The sequence below is a fragment of the Pseudophryne corroboree genome, chromosome 11 (genome assembly GCF_028390025.1).
Source record: "Pseudophryne corroboree isolate aPseCor3 chromosome 11, aPseCor3.hap2, whole genome shotgun sequence".
Lineage (NCBI taxonomy): Eukaryota > Metazoa > Chordata > Amphibia > Anura > Myobatrachidae > Pseudophryne > Pseudophryne corroboree.
In genome coordinates, this window is record NC_086454.1 from 233,129,096 (window position 1) to 233,156,201 (window position 27,106).

At 49.1% G+C, this 27,106-nt stretch overlaps 1 protein-coding gene across 2 annotated transcripts in view; it reads left to right on the forward strand.

The window, feature by feature from the left end:
- The window catches only part of RPGRIP1L (RPGRIP1 like), a 451,841-nt gene that overhangs the window by 70,116 nt on the left and 354,619 nt on the right, over positions 1–27,106 (forward strand). The window contains exon 1 of one of the 2 annotated variants that reach the window (XM_063945289.1): positions 17,415–17,490. The exons of the other annotated variant lie outside the window; for it this stretch is intronic. Within the exon in view, the coding sequence (XP_063801359.1) occupies positions 17,430–17,490 (61 nt within the window). The 5' untranslated portion in view covers positions 17,415–17,429. Of the gene's footprint in view, positions 1–17,414; positions 17,491–27,106 lie in introns of those variants that run through there. 2 annotated transcript variants of the gene reach the window in all.

Here is a 27,106-nt window from a genome sequence, read left to right on the forward strand (position 1 = left end):
GCGCCGCCGTGCTCCTCACAGATGCCGAAGATAGAAGCCGGGTGAGTATTGAGGAAAAGGCTTCAGGCGGCAGAAGACATCAGATCTTCATGAGGTAAGCGCGCAGCGGTAAGCTGCGCGCCATTGCTCCCAGTCACACACACACAAGCAGGCACTGAAGGGTGAAGGGCGCAGGGGGGGGCGCCCTGGGCAGCAATAAACCTCAATTTGGCCATAAATACGATGGATTAGGCTGTGGGACAGTAAATACGCGGACCCCCGCCATTTTATTAGTATATGATGATGGGACCGAAGCCCGCCGTCGGGTGGGCGGGGCTTGATCCTCAGCACTAACCAGCGCCATTTTCTCCACAGAGGCTGCATGAGAAAACGCTGGCTCCCTGTTCTCTCCCCTGCTGAGCTTCACAGGTTGGAAAAAGGAGGAGGGGGGCACTGTGGCGACGCAGTGAGTGGAGATTACAATTATAAACATTTAACAGCGCTATCTGGTCGTATATTCCAGTGTTTTTAAGCGCTGGGTGTTTGCTGGCATACTCTATCTCTCTGTCTCTCCTAAGGGCCTGGTTGGGGTTTTGTCCCCTTATAGGTAACTCCCTGTGTGTGTGGGGTGTCGGTACATGTGTGTCGACATGTCTGAGGCAGAAGGCTTCTCCAAGGAGGAGGTGGAGCAAATGAGTGGTGTGTCCCCGTCGGTTGTGCCGACTCCAGATTGGATGGACATGTGACATATACGTTGCATGCAAGTGTGGCATCTTTACATAAAAGGCTTGATAAGGCTGGTTTAGGGGGGACATCAGGCGGTCAATCCTCAGATTGGACCGACTCACAGGGCCCGACGGGGTCTCAAAAGCGTCCCTTAACACAAGACACTACTACCGACACGGATTCTGATTCCAGTGTCGACTATGACGAAGTAAAATTGCACCCTACGGTGACTAAAACTATTCAGTGTATGATTGTGGCAATAAGGGATGTGTTGCATATTGTGGATGAACCCTCTGTCCCCGACACAAGGGTACACATGTTTAAGGAAAAGAAACAGATTATTAATTTTCCCACATCTCATGAATTAAATGAGTTATTTGGAAAAGCTTGGGAGACTCCAGATAAGAGACCGCAGATCCCCAAAAACATTTTTATGGAATGCCCTTTCCCTAAGCAGGACAGAGAGATTTGGGAATTACCCCCCACTGTGGACAAGTCCCTGACGCGCTTGTCCAAGAAAGTGGCGCTACCGTCTCCTGACACAGCGGCCCTTAAGGACCCTGCAGATCGCAGGCAAGAAACTACCTTAAAGGGTATTTATTCTCATACGGGTTCTGTGCTAAGACCGACGATTGCGTCGGCATGGGTGTGTAGCGCAATTGCAGCTTGGACAGATGAGCTGACAGATCAATTTGATACTATGGATAAGGATACTATATTCCTAACTCTAGCCCATATAAAAGACGCAGTCTTATTTATGAGGGATGCTCAAAGGGACATTGGATTGCTAGCTTCTAGGGCCAATGTCATGTCTATCTCCGCGAGAAGATCCTTATGGACTCGCCAATGGACGGGTGATGCGGATTCCAAAAAACATATGGAAGTTCTACCCTATAAGGGTGATGTATTGTTTGGGGATGGGCTGACGGACCTGGTTTCCACAGCTACAGCAGGTAAATCAAATTTTTTACCATATATTCCCCAATAGCAAAAGAAAGCAACACCTTATCAGATGCAGTCCTTTCGGTCGCACAAGTCCAAAAGAGGTCGGGGATCCTCTTTCCTCGCCAGAGGTAAGGGCAGAGGCAAGAGAGCCCCTGCTTCGGCAGGTGCCCAGGAACAAAAGTCCTCCCCGGCTGCTCCAAAACCCACAGCATGACGCTGGGGCTCCCCTGAGGGAGTCCGCACCGGTGGGGGCACGTCTTCGACTTTTCAGTCAGGCCTGGGTCAGATCGGACCTGAATCCCTGGGTGTTGGAAATAGTTTCACAGGGTTACAAACTGGAATTCAAGGAGGTGCCCCCGCGCCGATTTTTCAAGTCGGCCCTACCAGCTTCCACATCGGAAAGGGATGTAGTGTTAGCTGCAGTTCAATGCTGTGTATACAGCAAGTGATAATCAAGGTTCCCCCAGGGGGAAGAGGTTACTATTCAACCCTATTTGTGGTCCCGAAACCGGACGGTTCGGTCAGACCGATTTTGAATCTGAAATCCCTAAACCTGTACATAAAAAGATTCAAATTCAAAATGGAATCACTCAGAGCGATAATAGCCAACATGGAGGAGGGGGAGTTTATGGTGTCTCTGGACATAAAGGATGCGTACCTTCATGTCCGCATATATGCCCCCCATCAGGAATACCTGAGATTCGCTGTACAGGATTGTCATTACCAATTTCAGACGTTGCCGTTTGGACTTTCCACGGCCCCGAGGATTTTCACCAAGATAATGGCGGAAATGATGGTGGTCCTGCGCAAGCATGGAGTCACAATTATCCCATACTTGGACGATCTCCTGATAAAAGCGAGATCAAGAGAGAAATTACTGAGCAGTGTGGCGCTCTCTCTGAGAGTGCTCCAGCAACACGGTTGGATTCTAAATCTACCGAAGTCACAGTTGATTCCGACAACTCGTCTACCGTTCCTAGGTATGATACTGGATACGGAACAAATGAAGGTCTTCCTCCCAATAGAGAAAGCCCAAGACATCCAGAACATGGTCAGAGACCTGCTAAAACCGAAAAGGGTGTTAGTTCACCAATGCACTCGGGTTCTGGGGAAAATGGTGGCGGCCTACGAGGATGGGGAGCGGTCACACAGGGAAAGACTTTTCAGGGTCTTTGGTCAGACCAGGAGTCCTGTCTACACATCAATGTGTTGGAACTCAGGGCCATTTACAACGGCCTTCGACAAGCGGAGAGTTTTCTTCGAAACCTTCCGGTTCTGATTCAATCAGACAATGTCACAGCAGTGGCTCATGTGAACCGCCAAGGCGGAACAAGAAGCAGAGTCGCAATGGCGAAAGCCAAAAGATCCTTCGCTGGGCGGAAAATCATGTAAGCGCTCTGTCGGCTGTCTTCATTTCGGGAGTGGACAACTGGGAAGCAGACTTCCTCAGCAGACACGATCTCCATCCAGGAGAGTGGGGACTTCATCAAGAAGTCTTTGCAGACGTAACACGTATTTGGGGAACTCCTCAAATAGACATGATGGCGTCACGCCTCAACAAAAAACTTCGGAGGTATTGCGCCAGGTCTCGGGACCCTCAGGCAGTAGCAGTAGACGCACTGGTAACACCGTGGGTGTTCGACTCGGTCTACGTGTTCCCTCCTCTTCCTCTCATCACGAAAGTGTTGAGGATCATAAGACGAAGAAGAGTACAGACGATACTCGTTGTCCCAGACTGGCCTCGAAGGGCTTGGTACTCGGATCTACAAGAGATGCTCACAGGAGACCCCTGGCCTCTTCCCCTGAGGGAAGACCTGTTGCAGCAGGGGCCCTGTGTATTTCAAGACTTACCGCGGTTACGTTTGACGGCATGGCGGTTGAACGCCGAATCCTAGCAAAAAAGGGGATTCCGGAAGAGGTCATCCCTACTTTAATAAAGGCTAGGAAGGAGGTGACGATAAAACATTATCACCGTATCTGGCGAAAGTATGTGTCTTGGTGTGAGACCAAGAATGCACCTACGGAAGATTTTTATTTGGGTCGTCTTCTCCACTTCCTACAGACAGGAGTGGATATGGGCCTGAAATTAGGCTCTGTTAAGGTACAGATTTCGGCCCTCTCGATTTTCTTTCAGAAGGAATTGGCTTCTCTTCCAGAAGTCCAGACGTTTGTAAAGGGAGTGCTGCACATCCAGCCCCCTTTTGTGCCTCCAGTGGCACCATGGGACCTGAACGTGGTGTTGCAGTTCCTAAAATCACACTGGTTTGAACCGCTTAATAAGGTTGAATTTAAATTTCTTACCTGGTAGGTGGTAATGTTGTTGGCCTTAGCATCAGCAAGGCGAGTGTCAGAATTGGTGGCTCTATCACACAAGAGCCCCTACTTGATTTTTCATGTGGATCGAGCTAAATTGAGGACACGTCCGCAATTTTTGCCTAAAGTGGTTTCGTCGTTCAATATGAATCAACCTATTGTGGTGCCTGTGGCTACTGGTGACCTGGAGGATTCCAGATACCTGGACGTAGTCAGGGCATTAAAAATTTATGTAGCCAGGACGGCTAAAATTAGGAAAACAGAGGCTCTGTTTGTCCTGTATTCGGCCAATAAGATTGGCGCTCCTGCTTCAAAGCAGACTATTGCTCGCTGGATCTGTAATACGATTCAGCAGGCTCACTCTACGGCTGGATTGCCGGTACTAAATTCGGTTAAGGCCCATTCTACTAGGAAGGTGGGCTCTTCTTGAGCGGCTGCCCGAGGCGTCTCGGCTTTACAACTTTGCTAAGCGGCAACGTGGTCAGGGTCAAACACTTTTGCTAAATTCTACAAGTTTGATACCCTGGCTGATGAGGACCTAGCGTTTGCTCAGTCGGTGCTGCAGAGTCATACGCACTCTCCCGCCCATTAGATGCTTTGGTATAAACCCCATGGTCCTTACGGAGTCCCCAGCATCCTCTAGGACGTAAGAGAAAATAAGATTTTAAACCTACCGGTAAATCTATTTCTCCTAGTCCGTAGAGGATGCTGGGCGCCCGTCCCAGTGCGGAAACTCTGCAAGACTTGTATATAGTTGTTGCTTACATAAGGGTTATGTTACAGTTGACATCGGTCTTGGACCGTTACTGTCGTTTGTTCATACTGTTAACTGGTTATGTATGTTCCAGGTTACATGGTATGATTGGTGTGGGCTGGTATGAATCTTGCCCTTGGATTGCTAAATCCTGCCTTGTATTGTCCATCTCCTCTGGGCACAGTTCTCTAACTGAGGTCTGGAGGAGGAGCATAGAGGGAGGAGCCAGTGCACACCCATAATCAAAGTTCTTTTAAGGTGCCCTATCTCCTGTGGAGCCCATCTATACCCCATGGTCCTTACGGAGTCCCCAGCATCCTCTACAGACTAGGAGAAATAGATTTACTGGTAGGTTTAAAATCTTATATTTTTTTTTTCCTCCAAAGGGGGAAGGGGGTGTGAATCTTCCAGTGCCCCACCAGGCACTGACCCCACCGCACGTCATTGCTACTGCCACATCTATTAGCTTACTGTGATCACTGGCCCTGTACATGTAGGAATTTATGACATACAGTGCATTGCACTTTGTATGATGCATGTTATAGCTGCTTGATTCTAATTATGCCCTCTTCATGGAATGGCCATATGCACTCTAAAATCAAGCATTTGGAAAACCCTGTCTAGAAATCATGCGTATGCCACTGTTACAGCTGCCCCGCCTCAGTGCCATATGGTTTTGCCCAGCTGCTTGCTTTTTTACTTTACTTAAAAATATAAATCAGGCCCTAAGGGGAAATATCATTAGCCATAGTCATTTACTACTATTCAATTAGCCCCGAAGTGAGCCCGCTGCAGCACTTATCTCGGATTTTTTTCTTTTACACGTCTGAACAGACTTAAAAAAAAAATCCCCGCTGATTAAGGGGTTAACAGGTGCAGCCACCCTGTTAACATATGAATCTGTGAACTTGCATGGATTCTGTGTGTTAACGCCAGTTAACACGTGAAGGTAAGAGGCTCAGGTGAAAAAGTTCCTGAAATTGAATAGCCCTGGGTGTTAAAGCTCCCTTTTTCACCCACGCTCATTTACTGCGGGTGATTGAATTCCCCTCTAAACATGTGTAGTAAATTACCCACTTCATGAAAATAAGCATTACCTACAGTAGGATCATGCGGAAATTAAAGACAGTAACCGTTGACTAAAATCTCAAGAGGGATGGAACAATCGCAACCTACATTATAAAGGTCTGCCCCGAAACAAAATTATAAGAAGCATGGCCATACATACCCAGGGTCCCCTTACAAACTCCTGTGTTTTCATCAGCAGTTTGCCTAAAATGTCTGGATCTATACCAGTGCACTCAGATTGTATGATACTTAGATAAGGCTTTGCACCTGGTATGTATAAAACACTCATGGTGCATAGTTTAGTTATCCAGAGCTCTCCATTTACTTGCCATCCATGTTTGTGTATAATGATTTTAGTTAGAGTGGTCAAAATAAACGCATGCTTATACACAGTAATGGAGAAATTTTCCTCTAAGGAGACCCTAAATAAACGTAGCTTGGGGCACAGGGAGGGATGCGCTGGCAGGGTATCACATACACAGGCCACACATGGTCCCAGGAGTCAGCCTCCACCCTACACTACCAAAGCATGTCCCAAAACAAGCAATCAGGCCCCACATTTCGGAGAATCTGTGCCCTGGCGGATTCCCGTGTTACAGAAACATTCAGTGATGCAGTACACTATGGGGTGTATTCAATAAGAGTCGGATCCATTCCGACATCTATTTGTCGGAATGGATCCGACAACCCCTATTCTCGCTGCTCCCCTCACCTTGGCACCGCCGGTCCCCTCATACTGGCGCTGCCACTCCCCTCACCCCGTCGCCGCTCTTCTCACTCCGGCGCTGCTCCCCTCATACCAGCACCGTTCCCCTCACCCCGGCGCTGCTCCTGACACTGGCGCTGCTCCCCTCAGGGTGGATGGAGGAGGCGGTGGCAATGTCAATCCGGCTTCTTACAAAGTCGGATTGACATTGTCGGAAACGTGACCAAAACCTGTCTGATTTGGTCCCCTTTCCGACAGGGCCATTCAGATCTGATCACAGCAGCAAATTTGTTAGCTAATGGGCAAAACCATGGGCCTAATTCAGACCTGATTGTAGCAGCAAATTTGTTAGAAGATGGGCAGAACCATGTTCATTTCAGAAGGGGGGAGGGGGCAGATATAACATGTGCAGAGAGAGTTAAGGTGGGTACACACTGGCTAATATATTGGCCGTTCTATTGAACGGCCGATATATCGCGGGTCCGTCGGCCAGTGTGTACGGGCAATATGTCTGTGAACTCCGTCGTTCACAGACATATCGCGTCGGCCCCGCAGCGCAACCGATGGCCAATATATCTACCGATATATTGGCGCATCGCTGTGTGTGTATGGGCGACCAGCCGGCTGCCCGTACACATGCTGCGGCAGCCGGCGGTGATTGACAGCTGAACCCAGTTCATGACGTCAGTCCCCGATGGATCGGGGCAGTGTGTATGCGCAGCATACTGCCCGATCCATCCATAGATATATGTGCAGATCAATTGATCTGCAGATATATCTATCAGTGTGTACCCACCTTTAGATTTGGGTGGGATGTGTTCAAACTGAAATCTAAATTGCAGAATAAAAATAAACCAGCCAGTATTTACCCTTCACAGAAACAATATAACCCACCCAAATCTAACTCTCTGTGCATGTTATATCTGCCCCCCCCCCCCTGCAGTGCACATGGTTTTGCCCATCTGCTAACAAATTTGCTGCAACGGTCTAGCCTGAATTAGGCCCCATGTGCACTGCAGGGGGGGCAGCTATAACATGTGCAGAGAGAGCAGTAGCGGATCTTGCCACGGGCAAGCAGGACTTTTGCCCGGGGTGGCGCCATCCGGAGGGCGCTGCACCAGGGCAAGATCTGCTGCTGCTGCTGTGTGCTGCTGCCCGCCTGCTGCCGCTGGTCGCTGTCCCCCCGCTGCCGCTGTGAAGGGAAACTAGACGCGTACGCGTCTAGTTTCACTTCGTGGAGAGGACCTTTGCTGTGCGGTGCGCGATGACGTCATCGCGCACCGCACATCATTTCAGTCTGTACAGGGGGCGTAAATGACCACGCCCCCTGTGCGAAGCCACGCCCCCTATTGCCGCCCGGGGCGCTCAGAGCGCCAGAACCGGCCCTGAGAGAGAGTTAGATTTGGGTGGGGTGTGTTCAAACTAAAATCTAAATTGCAGTGTAAAAATAAAGCAACCAGTATTTACCCTGCACAGAAACAAAATAACCCACCCAAATCTAACTCTCTCTGCACATGTTATATCTGCTTCCCCTGCACTGCCCATTACCTAACAAATTAGATGCTACGATCAGATCTGAATTAGGCCCAATGGGGGTAATTCATACCTGATCGTAGGAGCAAATTTGTTAGCAGTTGGGCAAAACCATGTGCACTGCAGGTGGGGCAGATATAACGTGCAGAGAGAGTTAGATTTGGGTGGGTTATATTGTTTCTGTGCAGAGTAAATACTGCCTGCTTTATTTTTACACTGCAATTTAGATTTTCAGTTTCACCACACCACACCAAAATCTAACTCTCTCTGTACGTTATATCTGCCCCCCCCCCCCCCCACCCACCCTCTGCACTGCACATGGGGGGTCATTCTGAGTTGATCGCTCGCTAGCTACTTTTTGCAGCACTGCGATCAGATAGTCGACGCCTATAAGGGAGTGTATTTTCGCTTTGCAATTGTGCGAATGCCTGTGCAGCTGAGCTATACAAAAACATTTTGTGCGGTTTCTGAGTAGGTCTGAACTTACTCAGCCCTTGCGATCACTTCAGCCTGTCTGGTCCCGGAATTGACGTCAGACACCCGCCCTGCAAACGCTTGGACACGCCTGCGTTTTCCCAAACACTCCCAGAAAACGGTCAGTTGACACCAATAAATGCATTCTTCCTGTCAATCTCTTTGCGATCGGCTGTGCGAATGGATTCTTCATTAAATCCATCGCTCAGCAATGATCCGCTTTGTACCCGTATGACGTGCCTGCGCATTGCGTTGCATTGCATGCGCAGTAGTGATTGATCGCTGCGCAAAATGGCAGCGTGTGAACAGGTCGGAATGACCCCCATGGTTTTGCCCTACTTCTAACAAATGTGCTGCTGCGATCAACGCTGAATTTCCCCCAATGTCTGTTCAACATGCAGTCCGTAGAACGCCATCATTCTGTATGTTTATATCATCTTATTAACTTCTAATGGGTGCTACTTTCTCTATCCCTTGCCAGTGTTTAGTCATAGGTGACTCATCCCTCAGTAAAAGAAACCTCTAATGATCAGGTTCTCTTTCAACTAAATACAGAAGAACTTAACCAAACCACTACCCCATCAATCTCTGTGGGTAGTGTTACACATCAATGACTGAATACTACTCTCGTCCAGCTATAAGCGTGCAGTGCTCATAGGAGCTGAATCACTGCCATAATGACACATTGTAGTAAAGGGAGAGATTCCTCCTGTCACACGAGAGCCCTTGAGCTTAGAAGGTGATATAAAGAATGTGAATAGCGGCATGCAGCTGGTCTCCTGAAAAGAAATGAAGACGATCAGGAGAAGGAGGGGGCAATCAGACCTGCCAACTTAAATGTATTTAAGTATTTTAACCGTGCAATTCCTGTTAATGTGCCTCCAAAATATTAGTGAAATAATGTGTCTTCCATGCATGGTGCAGTATGATGAAGGAAGACAAACTTTGCACAGAATGAAAGCAAACATGCTACAGTATAGAGAGAGATAATATTTAATGTGTGTGGTATGGCAAAAAAAGTAAGTACTGCATACATACCAGATGTCCCTGCGTAACCCTAAAGCGCCATATGCAATCTATACCCCCATGTGCCATCAAATGGCCCCTACCAAGGACCCCATGGTCTGCCTCCACTGTGCACGGACAGGTGCTGCACTGAAGAGGAACTGTAACTAAAGTGTGTAAATGGTTGCATCGCTAAATTGTGCTGCCTGCTGATCTCTTATAGACTGGAATCTGCAGTCATATTGCATGTTTCAAAATTAGGAGCAGATTTCTGCCGGTATACATTTGCTCATGAGAGCAGCCGTCCTCACTATCAGCATGCATTTGCACCAGCAATTCCGTCTAAATGCCCACGACATGCGCACCTAACTTATTTTCTCTTACGTCCTAGAGGATGCTGGGGACTCCGTAAGGACCATGGGGTATAGACGGGCTCCGCAGGAGACATGGGCACTATAAAGAACTTTAGAATGGGTGTGCACTGGCTCCTCCCTCTATGACCCTCCTCCAGACCTCAGTTAGATCCTGTGCCCAGAGGAGACTGGGTGCACTACAGGGGAGCTCTCCTGAGTTTTTCTGAAAAAATAATTTTGTTAGTTTTTTTATTTTCAGGGAGCACTGCTGGCAACAGGCTCCCTGCATCGTGGGACTGAGGGGAGTGAAGCAGACCTACTTAAATGATAGGCTCTGCTTCTTAGGCTACTGGACACCATTAGCTCCAGAGGGTCGGAACGCAGGTCTCACCCTCGCCGTTCGTCCCGGAGCCGTGCCGCTGTCCTCCTCACAGAGCCGGAAGATAGAAGCCGGGTGAGTATAAGAAGAAAGAAGACTTCAAAGGCGGCAGAAGACTTCAGATCTTGAGGCCATTGCTCCCACACACAACACACACAGCGGGCACTGAAGGGTGCAGAGCGCAGGGGGGGCGCCCTGGGCAGCAATAATAAACCTCTAGGGACTGGCTAATATGTATATAGGCTGCGGAGGCAGTATATTATATAATCCCCCGCCAGTATAGCAAATTTGAGCGGGACCGAGCTTGATCCTCCAGCACTAACCAGCGCCATTTTCTCCACAGCACACTGCAGAGAAGCTGGCTTCCCGAACTCTCCCCTGCTGAACACGGTGACAGAGGGCAAAAAAGAGGGGGGGGGGGCACTTTTAATTGGCGCAGTGAGTGTATGTTTATATATTATATATAAAAGCGCTGTTTTGTCTGGGAATTTTGTTTCCATTGTCAGTTGGCGCTGGGTGTGTGCTGGCATACTCTCTCTCTGTCTCTCCAAAGGGCCTTATTGTGGAACGGTCTCCATAATATCTATCCCTGAGTTTGTGGGGGTGTCGGTACGCGTGTGTCGGCATGTCTGAAGCGGAAGGCTCATCTAAGGAGGAGGTGGAGCAGATGATTGTGGTGTCTCCGTCGGCAACGCCGACACCTGATTGGTTGGATATGCTGAATGTTTTAAATGCAAATGTGTCTTTATTACATTAGAGGTTGGACAAAGCAGAGTCCAGGGATAGAACAGGGAGTCAATCCATGGCTTTGGCTGTGTCACAGGGCCCTTCAGGGTCTCAGAAACGTCCCCTGTCCCAAGTGGCAGACACTGATACCGACACGGATTCTGACTCCAGTGTCGACTACGATGATGCGAGGTTACACCCAAGGGTGGCCAAAAGTATTCATTGTATGATTATTGCAATAAAGGATGTTTTACATATCACAGATGACCCCTCTGTCCCTGACAAGAGGGTACACATGTTTAAGGAAAATAAACCTGAGGTAACCTTTCCCCCGTCTCATGAGCTGAACGCGTTATTTGAAAAGGCCTGGGAAACTCCAGACAAGAAACTGCAGATTCCCAAAAGAATTCTTATGGCGTATCCTTTCCCTGCGCAGGACAGGTTACGGTGGGAATCCTCACCCAGGGTGGACAAGGCGTTAACGCGCTTGTCCAAAAAGGTGGCGCTACCATCTCCAGACACGGCAGCCCTCAAGGATCCTGCTGATCGCAGACAGGAAACTACCTTAAAATCTATTTATACACATACGGGGGCCTTGCTCAGACCGGCAATAGCGTCGGCTTGGGTTTGTAGCGCTGTTGCGGCTTGGACGGATACTTTGTAAGCTGACATTGATACCCTAGATAGGGATACCATTTCTCTAACGTCCTAGAGGATGCTGGGACTCCGTAAGGACCATAGGTTTTTTATTTTCAGGGAGCCTGCTGGTAACAGACTCCCTGCATCGAGGGACTGAGGAGAAACAGCCTTACTTCTCTGAGTTTCAAGGTCCTGTTTCTTAGGCTACTGGACACCATTAGCTCCAGAGGGATTGGTACGCAGGTTTCATCCTCGCCGTCCGTCCACAGAGCCGCGCCGCCGTCCTCCTTGCAGAGCCAGAAGATAGAAGCCGGGTGAGTATGAGAAGAAGGAAGACTTCAGAGGCGGCAGAAGACGTCTGATCTTCATAGAGGTAACGCACAGCGGTGAAGCTCCTGGGGATAGACGGGCTCCGCAGGAGACATGGGCACTTTAAGAAAGACTTTAGGCTCTGGGTGTGCATTGGCTCCTCCCTCTATGCCCCTCCCCCAGACCTCAGTTAGAGAAATTGTGACCAGAGGAGACGGACAGTACAAGGAAAGGATTTTAGGTAATCCAAGGGCAAGATTCATACCAGCCACACCAATCACACCGTATAACTTGTGATATACCTTCTAGTTAACAGTATGAAAAACCAACATAGCCTCGGTCCACCACCGATGAAACTATAACATAACCCTTATGTACGCAATAACTATATACAAGCCTTGCAGAAGTAGTCCGCACTTGGGACGGGCGCCCAGCATCCTCTACGGACTACGAGAAAAAGATTTACCGGTAGGTTTAAAATCTTATTTTCTCTAACGTCCTAGAGGATGCTGGGACTCCGTAAGGACCGTGGGGATTATACCAAAGCTCCCAAATGGGTGGGATACGGCGGATGACTCTGCAGCACCGATTGAGCAAACAGGAGGTCCTCCTCAGCCAGGGTATCAAACTTATAGAACTTTGCAAAGGTGTTTGACACCGACCAAGTAGCAGCTCGGCACAGCTGTAGTGCCGAGACCCCTCGGGCAACCGCCCAAGAAGAGCCCACCTTCCTAGTGGAATGAGCCTTAACCGATTTTGGTAACGGCAATCCTGCCGTAGAATGCGCCTGCTGAATCGTGTTTCAGATCCAGCGAGCAATAGTCTGCTTCGAAGCAGGGCCGCCAACCTTGTTGGCTGCATACAGGACAAACAGTGCCTCTGTTTTTCTGATCCTAGCCGTTCTGGCCACGTAAATCTTCAAAGCCCTGACCACATCAAGGGACTCGGAATCCTCCAAGTCACGTGTAGCCACAGGCACGACAATAGGCTGGTTCATATGAAAGGATGAGACCACTTTAGGTAGGAATTGAGGACGAGTCCGCAATTCCGCCCTATCCATATGAAAAACCAGATAGAGGCTTTTATGTGATAAAGCCGCTAATTCCGAAACTCGCCTAGCCGAAGCTAAGGCTAACAACATGACCACCTTCCAAGTGAGAGATTTTAACTCCACCGTTTTGAGTGGTTCAAACCAATGTGACTTAAGGAAACTTAACACCACGTTAAGGTCCCAAGGCGCCACCGGAGGTTCAAAAGGAGGCTGAATATGCAGTACTCCCTTCACAAATGTCTGTACTTCAGGAAGAGAGGCCAATTCCTTCTGAAAGAAAATGGATAGGGCCGAAATCTGAACCTTAATGGAACCTAATTTTAGGCCCAAATTCACTCATTTGTAGGAAGTGAAGAAAACGGCCCAGCTGGAATTCTTCCGTAGGAGCATTCCTGGCCTCACACCAAGAAACATATTTTCGCCATATTCGGTGATAATGTTTTGATGTCACGTCCTTCCTAGCCTTTTAGTGTAGGAATGACCTCATCCGGAATACCTTTTTGTTGAGACGGGACGCCATCGTGTCTATTTGGGGCAGTCCCCACCGACTTGCAATCTGCTCGAAGACTTCCTGATGAAGCCCCCACTCTCCCGGATGCAGATCGTGTCTGCTGAGGAAGTCTGCTTCCCAATTGTCCACTCCCGGAATGAACACTGCTGACAGTGCGCTGACATGATTCTCCGCCCAGCGAAGAATCCTGGTGGCTTCCGCCATTGCCACCCTGCTCCTTGTGCCGCCCTGACGGTTTACATGAGCCACTGCGGTGACATTGTCTGACTGAATCAGAACTGGTTTGTCGCGAAGTAATGCCTCCGCTTGACGTAGGGCGTTGTATATGGCCCTCAACTCCAGGACGTTGATGTGGAGACAAGTCTCTAGACTCGACCAAAGACCTTGGAAATTTCTTCCCTGTGTGACTGCTCCCCAACCTCGGAGGCTTGCGTCCGTGGTCACCAGGATTCAGTCCTGAATGCCGAACCTGCGGCCCTCTAGGAGGTGAGCACTCTGCAGCCACCACAGGAGAGATACCCTGGCTCTGGGGGACAGGGTGATCCGCCGATGCATATGTAGATGTGACCCGGACCACTTGTCCAGCAGGTCCCATTGGAAGGTTCTCGGATGGAACCTGCCGAAGGGAATGGCTTCGTATGATGCCACCATTTTCCCCAGGACTCGAGTGCAGTGATGCACTGACACCTGTTTTGGCTTCAATAGGTTCCTGACCAGAGTCATGAGTTCCTGAGCTTTTTCTGTCGGAAGAAAAACCCTTTTCTGGTCTGCGTCCAGAATCAAGCCCAATAAGGTCAGACGCGTCGTAGGAACCAGCTGCGACTTCGGGATATTGAGAATCCAGCCGTGTTGCTGTAACACCTTCAATGAAAGTGACACGCTGTCCAGTAACTTCTCCCGAGATCTCACTTTTATGAGGAGATCGTCCAAGTATGGGATAATTGTGACACCTCGCTTTTGCAGGAGCACCATCATTTCCGCCAGTACCTTGGTGAAAATCCTCGTGGAAAGCCCAAACGGCAACGTCTGAAATTGGTAATGACAATCCTGTACAGCAAATCTCAGGAACGCCTGATGAGGTGGAAATATTGGAACATGAAGGTACGCATCCTTTATGTCTAGGGAAACCATAAAATCCCCCCCTTCCAGGCTGGCGATGACCGCTCTGAGCGACTCCATCTTGAACTTGAACTTGAACTTTTTCAAGTATAGGTTCAGGGATTTTAAATTCAAAATGGGTCTGACCGAACCGTCCGGTTTCGGGACCACAACCCTGTTGCAGTAGGGGAACCTTGACCACCACCTGTTGAAGATACAATTTTTGAATTGCATTTAACACTAACTCCCTCTCTGAGGGAGAAGCTGGCAGAGCCGATTTGAAAAACCGGCGAGGGCGGACCTCTTCGAATTCCAGCTTGTATCCCTGAGAAACAATTTCTATTGCCCAGGGATCCACCTGTGAGAGAACCCAGATGTGGCTGAAAAGTCGAAGACGTGCCCCCACTGGAGCGGACTCCCTCTGGGGAGCCCCAGCGTCATGCGGTGGATTTTGCAGAGGCCGAGGAGGACTTCTGTTCCTGGGAACTAGCTGTGTGCAGCTTTTTTCCTCTGCCCTTACCTCTGGCAAGAAAGGACGATCCACGTACTTTTTTGCTTTTATTCGAACGAAAGGACTGCATTTGATAATGAGGCGCTTTCTTAGGCTGTGAGGGAACATAAGGCAAGAAATTCGATTTACCTGCCGTAGCTGTGGAGACGAGGTCCGAGGGGCCTTCTCCAAATAACTCCTCACCTTTGTAAGGCAAAAACTCCATATGCTTCTTCGAGTCGGCATCCCCCGTCCACTGTCGGGTCCATAAGACTCGCCTAGCGGAAACAGACATAGTGTTTATTCTGGAACTTAGTAAACAAACATCTCTTTGAGCATCCCTCATATATAATACAGCATCTTTTATATGCCCTAGGGTCATTAAAATGGTATCCTTATCTAGGGTCTCAATCTCCGCTGATAAGGACTCAGTCCATGCAGCACAGCACTACAAACCCAGGCCGACGCCATTGCCGGCCTAAGTATTGTACCAGAATGTGTGTAAATGGACTTCATGGTAACCTCCTGCTTGCGATCAGCAGCATCCTTGAGGGTAGCCGTATCTTGGGATGGCAGCGCTATCTTTTTTGATAAGCGTGTCAATGCCTTGTCCACCTTAGGAGAGGATTCCCATCGTATCCTATCCTTTTGCGGGAAAGGATACGCCATAAGCATCCTTTTGGGAACCTGCAGTCTGTCTGGGGTTTCCCAAGCCTTTTCGCATAATTCGTTCAGCTCATACGAGGATGGAAAGGTGACCTCAGGCTTTTTCTCTTTATACATGTGTACCCTCGTGTCAGGGACAGGGGGTTCCTCTGTGATATGCAAAACCTCTTTTATTGCAATAATCATATATCGAATACCCTTATCCACTTTTGGCTGTAATTTTGCATCATCCTAGTCGACACTGGAGTCTGAATCAGTGTCGGTATCTGTGTCAACTATTTGGGATAGTGTGCGCTTCTGAGACCCCGAAGGACTCGGCGACATTGGGACAGGCATGGTTTGACTTCCTGACTGTTCCCTAGCCTCAGCTTTGTCTAATCTTTTGTGCAATAAATTCACATTAGCACTTAAGACATTTCACATATCCATCCAGTCAGGTGTCGGCGCTGCCGACGGAGAACTTGCATTCATACACTCCCCCTCCTCCTTAGGTGAGCCTTCAACCTCCTACATGTCGACACATGCGTACCGACACACCCCACACACACAGGGAAGCTCTTTTCTGAAGACAGGTTCCCCACCAGGCCCTTTGGAGAGACAGAGAGAGAGTATGCCAGCACACACCCCAGCGCTATATGACCCAGGAAAAAACACAGAATGTTTTACTCAGCGCTGTTACAATTTTATACACGCCAATTATGTGCCCCCCCCCCATCCTCTTGAAAAACCCACCACTGTCACCGTCAGTAAGCAGGGGAGAGTCCGGCGAGCTTCCTCTCAGCGCTGTGCTGTGGAGAAAATGGCGCTGGTGAGTGCTGAGGAAGAAGCCCCGCCCCCTCGGCGGCGGGCTTCTGTCCCGCTCAAAATCTATCAAAACATGGCGGGGGCTCTTTATATACATGTACAGTGCCCAGCTGTACATGTATATATATGCTTTTGCCATAGGAGAGGTTTATACTGCTGCCCAGAGCACCACCCCTGCGCCCTGCACCCTTACAGTGACCGGAGTGTGTGAGGTGAATGGGAGCAATGGCGCACAGCTTCACCGGTGTGCGTTACCTCTATGAAGATCAGACGTCTTCTGCTGCCTCTGAAGTCTTCTTTCTTCTCATACTCACCCTGCTTCTATCTTCTGGCTCTGCGAGGAGGATGGCGGCGCGGCTCTGGGGCGGACGGCGAGGATGAAACCTGCGTACCAATCCCTCTGGAGCTAATGGTGTCCAGTAGCCTAAGAAACAGGACCTTGAAACTCAGAGAAGTAGGGCTGTTTCTCTCTCCTCAGTCCCTCGATGCAGGGAGTCTGTTGCCAGCAGGCTCCCTGAAAATAAAAAACCTATGGTCCTTACGGAGTCCCAGCATCCTCTACGGACTACGAGAAAAAGATTTACCGGTAGGTTTAAAATCTTATTTTTATTGACCTTAGGTCACATTAAAGACGCAGTCTTATATATGAGAGACGCTCAGAGAGACGTTGGTCTGCTAGGTTCAAGAGCCAACGCCATGGCGATTTCTGCTAGACGAGCCCTGTGGACCCGCCAATGGATGAGTGATGCCGACTCAAAGAAGCATATGGAAGTTTTACCTTACAAAGGTGAGGATTTATTTGGGGAAGGTCTCGCGGACCTGGTTTCCACAGCTACCGCGGGTAAATCTACTTTTTTACCTTATGTTTCCCCACAGCAAAAGAAAACGCCGCAATATCGGATGCAGTCCTTTCGGTCGTATAAATCCAGAAGAGGTCGGGGCTCTTCCTTCCTCGCCAGAGGTAAGTGAAATGGGAAAAAACTGCCTGCTACGGCTAGTTGCCAGGAGCGGAAGTCCTCCCCGGCTTCTACTAAATCCACCGCATGACGCTGGGGCTCCACTGAGGGAGTATGCGCCGGTGGGGGCACGTCTTTGACTCTTCAGCCTCGTCTGGGTTCAGTCAGACGTGGATCCTTGGGCAAGGGAAATTGTATCCCAGGGTTACAAGCTGGAATTCGAAGACGTGCCTCCACGCCAGTTTTTCGAATCGGCTCTACCAGCTTCTCCCCCAGAGAGGGAGATAGTTTTAGCTGCAATTCAAAAACTGTGTCAACAACAAGTGGTTGTCGAGGTTCCCCTAGTTCAACAGGGGAAGGGGTACTATTCATCCCTATTTGTGGTCCCGAAACCGGATGGCTCGGTCAGACCCATTCTAAATTTAAAATCCCTAAACCTGTACTTGAAAAAGTTCAAATTCAAGATGGAATCGCTCCGGGCAGTTATCTCCAGCCTGGAGGGGGGGGGGGGGGGGATTTATGGTGTCACTGGACATAAAGGACGCATACCTTCATGTCCCCATATATCCCCCCCATCAGGCGTACCTGAGATTCGCTGTACAGGACTGTCATTACCAGTTTCAGACGTTGCCGTTTGGGCTGTCCACGGCCCCGAGGATTTTCACCAAGGTAATGGCGGAAATGATGGTGTTCCTGCGCCGGCAGGGAGTCACAATTATCCCGTACTTGGACGATCTCCTGATAAAGGCGAGATCGAGAGATCAGTTGCTGAAAAGCGTGGCGCTCTCCCTGAGAGTGCTGCAGCAACATGGCTGGATTCTGAATCTACCAAAGTCACAGTTGGTTCCAACAACTCTGCTATCTTTCTTAGGCATGATTCTGGACACTGAACAAAAGAGGATTTTTCTCCCAATGGAAAAAGCCCGGGAACTCCAGAACATGGTCAGAGACCTGTTAAAACCAAAAAGAGTGTCAGTCCATCAATGCACTCGAGTACTGGGAAAAATGGTGGCGACCTACGAGGCCATCCCCTTCGGCAGGTTTCATGCGAGGACATTTCAGTGGGACCTTCTGGACAAGTGGTCCGGGTCCCATCTTCAAATTCATCAGAAAATAAGCCTGTCCCCCCAGGGCCAGGGTGTCTCTCCTGTGGTGGCTGCAGAGTACTCACCTTCTAGAGGGTCGCAGGTTCGGCATTCAAGACTGGGTTCTGGTGACCACGGACGCGAGCCTCCGAGGATGGGGAGCAGTCACACAAGGAAGAAACTTTCAGGGGATATGGTCAAGCCAGGAGGCTTGTCTACACATCAACGTACTGGAATTGAGGGCCATATACAACGGCCTACGTCAAGCGGAGAATCTTCTTCGCAACCTACCGGTTCTGATTCAATCAGACAACGTCACAGCCGTGGCTCATGTAAACCGCCAAGGCGGAACAAGGAGCAGAGTGGCAATGGCGGAAGCCACCAGGATTCTGCGCTGGGCGGAAAATCACATAAGCGCTTTGGCAGCAGTCTTCATTCCGGGAGTGGACAACTGGGAAGCAGACTTCCTCAGCAGACACGATCTCCATCCAGGAGAGTGGGGACTTCATCAAGAAGTTTTTGCAGAGATAACAACTCATTGGGGACTTCCTCAAATAGACATGATGGCGTCACGCCTCAACAAGAAGCTTCGGAGGTATTGTGCCAGGTCAAGGGACCCTCAGGCAGTAGCAGTGGACGCCCTGGTGACACCGTGGGTGTTTCAGTCGGTCTATGTGTTCCCTCCTCTTCCACTCATCTCAAAGATATTGAGAATCATAAGACGAAAAAGAGTGCAGACAATACACATTGTTCCAGATTGGCCTCGAAGGGCCTGGTATTACGATCTTCAGGAAATGCTCACAGGAGATCCGTGGCCTCTTCCTCTCAGAGAGGACCTGTTGCAACAGGGACCCTGCGTGTTCCAAGACTTACCGCGGTTACTTTTGACGGCATGGAGGTTGAACACCGAATCCTAGCTGGGAAAGGCATTCCGGAAGAAGTCATCCCTACTCTGATGAAGGCTAGAAAGGAGGTGACGGCGAAACATTATCACCGTATCTGGAGAAAGTATGTATCTTAGTGGGAATCCAAGAATGCTCCTACGGAAGTTTTCCATCTGGGCCGTTTTCTCTACTTTCTACAGACTGGAGTGGATATGGGCCTAAAATTAGGGTCCATTAAGGTACAGATTTCGGCCCTATCGATTTTCTTTCAGAAGGAATTGGCTTCTCTCCCAGAAGTCCAGACTTTTGTAAAGGGAGTGCTGCACATCCAGCCTCCTTTTGTGCCTCCAGTGGCACCATGGGACCTTAATGTGGTGTTACAGTTCCTAAAATCTCACTGGTTTGAACCTCTTCAAACGGTTGAATTAAAATTTCTCACTTGGAAGGTGGTCATGTTGTTGACCTTGGCATCTGCAAGGCGGGTGTCTGAATTGGCGGCTTTGTCTCACAAAAGCCCCTATCTGATTTTCCATATGGATAGAGCAGAATTAAGGACTCGTCCTCAATTTTTGCCTAAAATGGCTTCATCGTTTCATTTGAACCAACCTATTGTGGTACCTGTGGCTACGAAGGACTTGGAGGATTCCAAGTCCCTTGATGTAGTCAGGGCCTTAAAAATGTATGTATCCAGGACGGCTCGGGTTAGGAAAACAGAGGCACTGTTTGTCCTGTATGCAGCCAACAAGGTTGGCGCTCCTGCTTCTAAGCAGGATCGCTGGATCTGTAACACGATTCAGCAGGCTCATTCCACGGCTGGATTGCTGTTACCAAATTCGGTAAAGGCCCATTCCACTAGGAAGGTGGGCTCTTCTTGGGCGGCTGCCCGAGGCGTCTCGGCGTTACAGCTTTGCCGAGTGGCGACTTGGTCGGGTTCAAACACTTTTGCTAAATTCTACAAGTTTGATACCTTGGCTGAGGAGGACCTCATGTTTGCTCAATCGGTGCTGCAGAGTCATCCGCACTCTCCTGCCCGGTCTGGAGCTTTGCTATAATCCCCATGGTCCTTACGGAGTCCCCAGCATCCTCTAGGACGTAAGAGAAAATAAGATTTTAAACCTACCGGTAAATCTTTTTCTCCTAGTCCGTAGAGGATGCTGGGCGCCCGTCCCTGGGCGGATATATTCCTGCAAGGCTTGTATATAGTTTTTGCTTACATAAGGGTTATGTTACAGATGAGATCAGTCTTTGCCTGATGCTGTTTTGTTCATACTGTTAACTGGTTGCATATATTCCAGGTTATACGGTGTGGATGGTGTGGGCTGGTATGTATCTTGCCCTTAGATTAACAAAAATCCTTTCCTCGTACTGTCCGTCTCCTCTTGGCACAGTTTCTCTAACTGAGGTCTGGAGGAGGGACATAGAGGGAGGAGCCAGTGCACACCCATCTAAAGTTCTTTATAGCGCCCATGTCTCCTGCGTAGCCCGTCTATACCCCATGGTCCTTACGGAGTCCCCAGCATCCTCTACGGACTAGGAGAAAAAGATTTACCGGTAGGTTTAAAATCTTATTTTAAGTGCAAATGTCCTGATGCCACCCATTTACACCCATTGAGCACCAAGCGGAGACCGGATGACTTCCAAGACGCTCTAAATAGCCCCACTAATGTGCAGAGTATTGTCCTTTCGCCTTGATCGGCTTTGTGGGCATGCGCAGTGCAAAAGATCGCAGATGCTGTTGCTATGCATGTGATCCTGAATATGGTCCTGTGTGTACATATGACTCAGGGGGTAATTCAGACCTGATCGATAGCAGTTGGGAAAAAGAGAGTTAGATTTGGGCGGGGTGTGTTCAAACTGAAATCTAAATTGCAGTGTAAAAATAAAGCAGCCAGTATTTACTCTGCACAGAAACAAAATAACCCACCCAAATCTAACTCTCTGCACATGTTATATCTGCCCCCCTTCAGTGCACATGGTTTTGCCCAACTGCTAACAAATTTGCTGCTACGATCAGGTCTGAATTACCCTCATAGTCCGTTATGTGTTCCAGTGTTAGAGCGGGTACTCATTAGACGTTATGTTGTCCAGTATCGCAGATCAGAGTAACATATCATCCACATTGTCTAGTGCAGGCATTCCCAACCACGGTCCTCAAGGCACACCAACAGTGCAGGTTTTAGTGATATCCAGGCTTGAGCACAGGTGACTTAATTATTAGCTCAGTTATTTTGATTTAACCATCTGTGCTGCAGCCTGGATATCTCTAAAACCTGCACTGTTGGTGTGCCTTGAGGACCGTGGTTGGGAATACCTGGTCTAGTGTGTACTCTCAGTTGCGCATTCCCATGGGTCATCAGCAAAGTCATCACATCTGATGTTCTGCATGACAGATGTGACGACCTGGATGCAGCCACTGAACGATATATCAGGTGGGACGCGGGTTATGTCGGTCTATTTGTCCCCGTTGGCTGCAATCCAGGTTATTTTTATGTGTACTCGGCCTTAGGGGTATATTCAATTAGGGTCGAAAGCTGCTGTCTGTCGAAAAGACAGCAGTTTTCGACTTTTTAATAGAGATGAGCGGATTCGGTTTTACTCGGTTTTACTCGGTTCTCAAAACCGAATCTTATTGGCTATCCAAAACACGTGACATCCATGAGCCAATAAGATGTCGTTTTGAGAACCGAGTAAAACCGAGTAAAACCGAATCCACTCATCTCTACTTTCTCTATCGTCCTAGTGGATGCTGGGGTTCCTGAAAGGACCATGGGGAATAGCGGCTCCGCAGGAGACAGGGCACAAAAAAGTAAAGCTTTAGGATCAGGTGGTGTGCACTGGCTCCTCCCCCTATGACCCTCCTCCAAGCCAGTTAGATTTTTGTGCCCGGCCGAGAAGGGTGCAATCTAGGTGGCTCTCCTAAAGAGCTGCTTAGGAAAGTTTAGCTTAGGTTTTTTATTTTACAGTGAGTCCTGCTGGCAACAGGATCACTGCAACGAGGGACTTAGGGGAGAAGAAGTGAACTCACCTGCGTGCAGGATGGATTGGCTTCTTGGCTACTGGACATCAGCTCCAGAGGGACGATCACAGGTACAGCCTGGATGGTCACCGGAGCCTTGCCGCCGGCCCCCTTGCAGATGCTGAAGTAAGAAGAGGTCCAGAATCGGCGGCAGAAGACTCCTCAGTCTTCTAAAGGTAGCGCACAGCACTGCAGCTGTGCGCCATTTTCCTCTCAGCACACTTCACACGGCAGTCACTGAGGGTGCAGGGCGCTGGGAGGGGGGCGCCCTGGGAGGCAAATGAATACCTATTTTGGCTAAAAATACCTCACATATAGCCTCCGGAGGCTATATGGAGATATTTAACCCCTGCCAGAATCCGTTAAGAGCGGGAGACGAGGCCGCCGAAAAAGGGGCGGGGCCTATCTCCTCAGCACACAGCGCCATTTTCCCTCACAGAAAGGCTGGAGGGAAGGCTCCCAGGCTCTCCCCTGCACTGCACTACAGAAACAGGGTTAAAACAGAGAGGGGGGGCACTAATTTGGCGATATGCTTATATATATATTAAGATGCTATAAGGGAAAACACTTATATAAGGTTGTCCCTATATAATTATAGCGTTTTTGGTGTGTGCTGGCAAACTCTCCCTCTGTCTCTCCAAAGGGCTAGTGGGTCCTGTCCTCTATCAGAGCATTCCCTGTGTGTGTGCTGTGTGTCGGTACGTGTGTGTCGACAGGTAGGAGGACGATGTTGGTGAGGAGGCGGAGCAATTGCCTGTAATGGTGATGTCACTCTCTAGGGAGTCGACACCGGAATGGATGGCTTATTTAGGAAATTACGTGATAATGTCAACACGCTGCAAGGTCGGTTGACGACATGAGACGGCCGACAAACAATTAGTACGGTCCAGACGTCTCAAAAACACCGTCAAGGGTTTTAAAACGCCCGTTTACTTTAGTCGGTCGACACAGACACAGACAGGGACACTGAATCCAGTGTCGACGGTGAATAAACAAACGTATTCCTTATTAGGGCCACACGTTAAAGGCAATGAAGGAGGTGTTACGTATTTCTGATACTACAAGTACCACAAAAGAGGGTATTATGTGGGATGTGAAAAAACTACCATAGTTTTTCCTGAATCAGATAAATTAAATAAAGTGGGTGATGATGCGTGGGTTCCCCCCGATAGAAAATTATGGGCGGTATACCCTTTCCCGCCAGAAGTTAGGGCGCGTTGGGAAACACCCCTTAAGGTGGATAAGGCGCTCACACGCTTATCAAAACAAGTGGCGGTACCGTCTATAGATAGGGCCGTCCTCAAGGACCAGCTGACAAGGCTGGAAAATATAATAAAAAGTATATACACACATACTGGTGTTATACTGCGGCCAGCGATCGCCTCAGCCTGGATGTGCAGAGCTAGGGTGGCTTGGTCGGATTCCCTGACTAAAAATATTGATACCCTTGACAGGGACAGTATTTTATTGACTATAGAGCATTTCTATATATGCGAGATGCACAGAGGGATATTTGCACTCTGGCATCATGAATAAACGCGATGTCCATAACTGCCAGAAGATGTTATGGACACGACAGTGGTCAGGTGATGCAGATTCCAAACGGCACAGTATGGCCGTATAAAGGAAGAGGACTTGTTTGGGGTCGGTCCATCGGACCTGGTGGTCACGGCAACTGCTGGAAAATCCACCGTTTTTTACCCTAAGTCACATCTCTGCAGAAAAAGACACCGTCTTTTCAGCCTCAGTCCTCTCGTCCCTATAAGATCATATCTGCCCAGGGATAGAGGAAAGGGAAGAAGACTGCAGCAGGCAGCCTATTCCCAGGAACAGAAGCGTTTCACCGCGTCTGACAAGTTCTCAGCATGGCGCTGAGACCGTACAGGACCCCTGGATCCTACAAGTAGTATCCCGGGGGTACAGATGGGAATGTCGACACGTTTCCCCTTCGCAGGCTCCTGAAGTCTGCTTTACCAAGTCTCCCTCCGACAAGGAGGTAGTATGGGAAAAAATTCACAAGCTGTATTCCCAGCAGGTGACAATTAAATTACCCCTCCTACTACAGAAAAGGGGTATTATTCCACACTATATTGTGGTACTGAAGCCAGAAGGCTAGGTGAGACTTATTCTAAAAAATTTTTTTTGAACACTTACAAAGGTTCAAATTAAGATGAAGTCACTCAGAGCAGTGATAACGAACCAGGAAGAAGGGGACTATATAGTGTCCCGGGACATCAGGGATGCTTACCTCTATGTCCCAAATTTGCCCTTCTCACTAAGGGTACCTCAGGTTCGTGGTGCAGAACTGTCACTATCAGTTTCAGACGCTGCCGTTTGGATTGTCCACGGCACCCCGGGGTCTTTACCAAGGTAATGGCCGAATTGATGATTCTTCTTCGAAGAAAAGGCGTCTAAATTATCCCTTACTTGGACGATCTCCTGATAGGGGCATAGTCCAGGGAACAGTTGGAGGTCGGAGTAGCACTATCTCGGATACTGCTACAATCAGCACGGGTGGATTCTAAATATTCCAAAATCGCAGCTGATCCCGACGACACGTCTGCTGTGCCTAGGGATGATTCTGGACACAGTCCAGAAAAAGGTGTTTCTCCCGGAAGAGAAAGCCAGGGAGTTATCCGAGCAAGTCAGGAACCTCCTAAAAACAGTGCATCATTGCACAAGGGTCCTGGTAAAAATGGTGGCTTCCTACGAAGCAATTCCATTCGGCAGATTTCACGTAAGAACTTTTCAGTGGGATCTGCTGGACAAATGGTCCGGATCGCATCTTCAGATGCATCAGCGGATAACCCAATATCCAAGGACAAGGGTGTCTCTCCTGTGGTGGTTATAGAGTGCTCATCTTCTAGAGGGCCGCAGATTCGGCATTCAGGATTGGATGCTGGTAACCACGGAGCCCAGCCTGAGAGGCTGGGGAGCAGTCACACAAGGGAAAAATTTCCAGGGAGTGTGATCAAGTATGGAGACTTTTCTCCACATAAATATACTGGAGCTAAGGGTAAATTTATAATGCTCTAAGCTTAGCAAGACCTCTGCTTCAAGGTCAGCCGGTATTGATCCAGTGGGAAAAACATCACGGCAGTCGCCCACGTAAACAGACAGGGCGACACAAGAAGCAGGAGGGCAATGGCAGAAACTGCAAGGACTTTTCGCTGGGCGGAAAATCATGTGATAACACTGTCAGCAGTTTTTCATCCCGGGAATGGAAACTGGGAAGCAGACTTCCTCAGCACGACCTCCACCCGGGAGAGTGGAAACTTCATTGAGAAGTTTTTTCCACATGATTGTAAACCGTTGGGAAATACCAAAGGTGGACATGATGGCGTCCCGTCTGAACAAAAAACGGGACAGGTATTGCGCCAGGTCAAGAGACCCTCAGGCAATAGATGTGGACGTTCTGGTAACACCGTGGGTGTACCAGTCGGTGTATGTGTTCCCTCCTCTGCTTCTCATACCTAAGGTGCTGAGAATTATAAGACGTAGAGGAGTAAGAACTATACTCATGGCTCCGGATTGGCCAAGGAGGACTTGGTACCCGGAACTTCAAGAGATGCTTACAGAGGTCTTATGGCCTCTGCCGCTAAGAAGGGACTTGCTTCAGCAAGTACCATGTCTGTTCCAAGACTTACCGCAGCTGCGTTTGTCGGCATGGAGATGGAAAGCCGGATCCTAAGGGAAAAAAGGCATTCCGGAAGAGGTCATTCCTACCCTGGTCAAAGCCAGAAAGGAGGTGACCGCACAACATTATCACCACGTGTGGCGAAAATATGTTGCGTGGTGTGAGGCCAGGAAGGCCCCACAAAGAAATTTCAACTCGGTCGTTTCCTGCATTTCCTGCAAACAGGAGTGTCTATGGGCCTCAAATTGGGGTCCATTAAGGTTCAAATTCGGCCCTGTAAATTTTCTTCCAGAAAGAATTGGCTTCAGTTCCTGAAGTCCAGAAGTTTGTCAAGGGAGTATTGCATATACAAAACCCTTTTTTGTGCCTCCAGTGGCACTGTGGGATCTCAACGTAGTTCTGGGATTCCTCAAATCACATTGGTTTAAAACCAGTCAAATATGTGGATTTGAAGCATCTCACATAAAAAGTGACCATGCTCTTGGACCTGGCCTGGACCAGGCGAGTGTCAAATTGGTGGTTTTTTCTCAAAAAAGCCCATATCTGTTTGTCCATTCGGACAGGGCAGAGCTGCGGACTCGTCCCCAGTTCTCTCCCTAAGGTGGTGTCAGTGTTTCACCTGAACCAGCTTATTGTGGTGCCTTGCACCTACTAGGGACTTGGAGGACTCCAAGTTGCTAGAAGTTGTCAGGGCCCTGAAAATATGTTCCAGGACAGCTGGAGTCAGAAAATCTGACTCGCTGTTTATACTGTATGCACCCAACAAGTTGGGTGCGCCTGCTTCTAAGCAGTCGATTGCTCGTTGGATTTGTAACACAATTCAACTTGCACATTCTGAGGCAGGCCTGCCACAGTCTAAATCGGTTAAGGCCCATTCCACAAGGAAGGTGGGCTCATCTTGGGCGGCTGCCCGAGAGGTCTCGGCATTACAACTCTGCCGAGCAGCTACGTGGTCAGGGGAGAACACGTTTGTAAATTTCTACAAATTTGATATCCTGG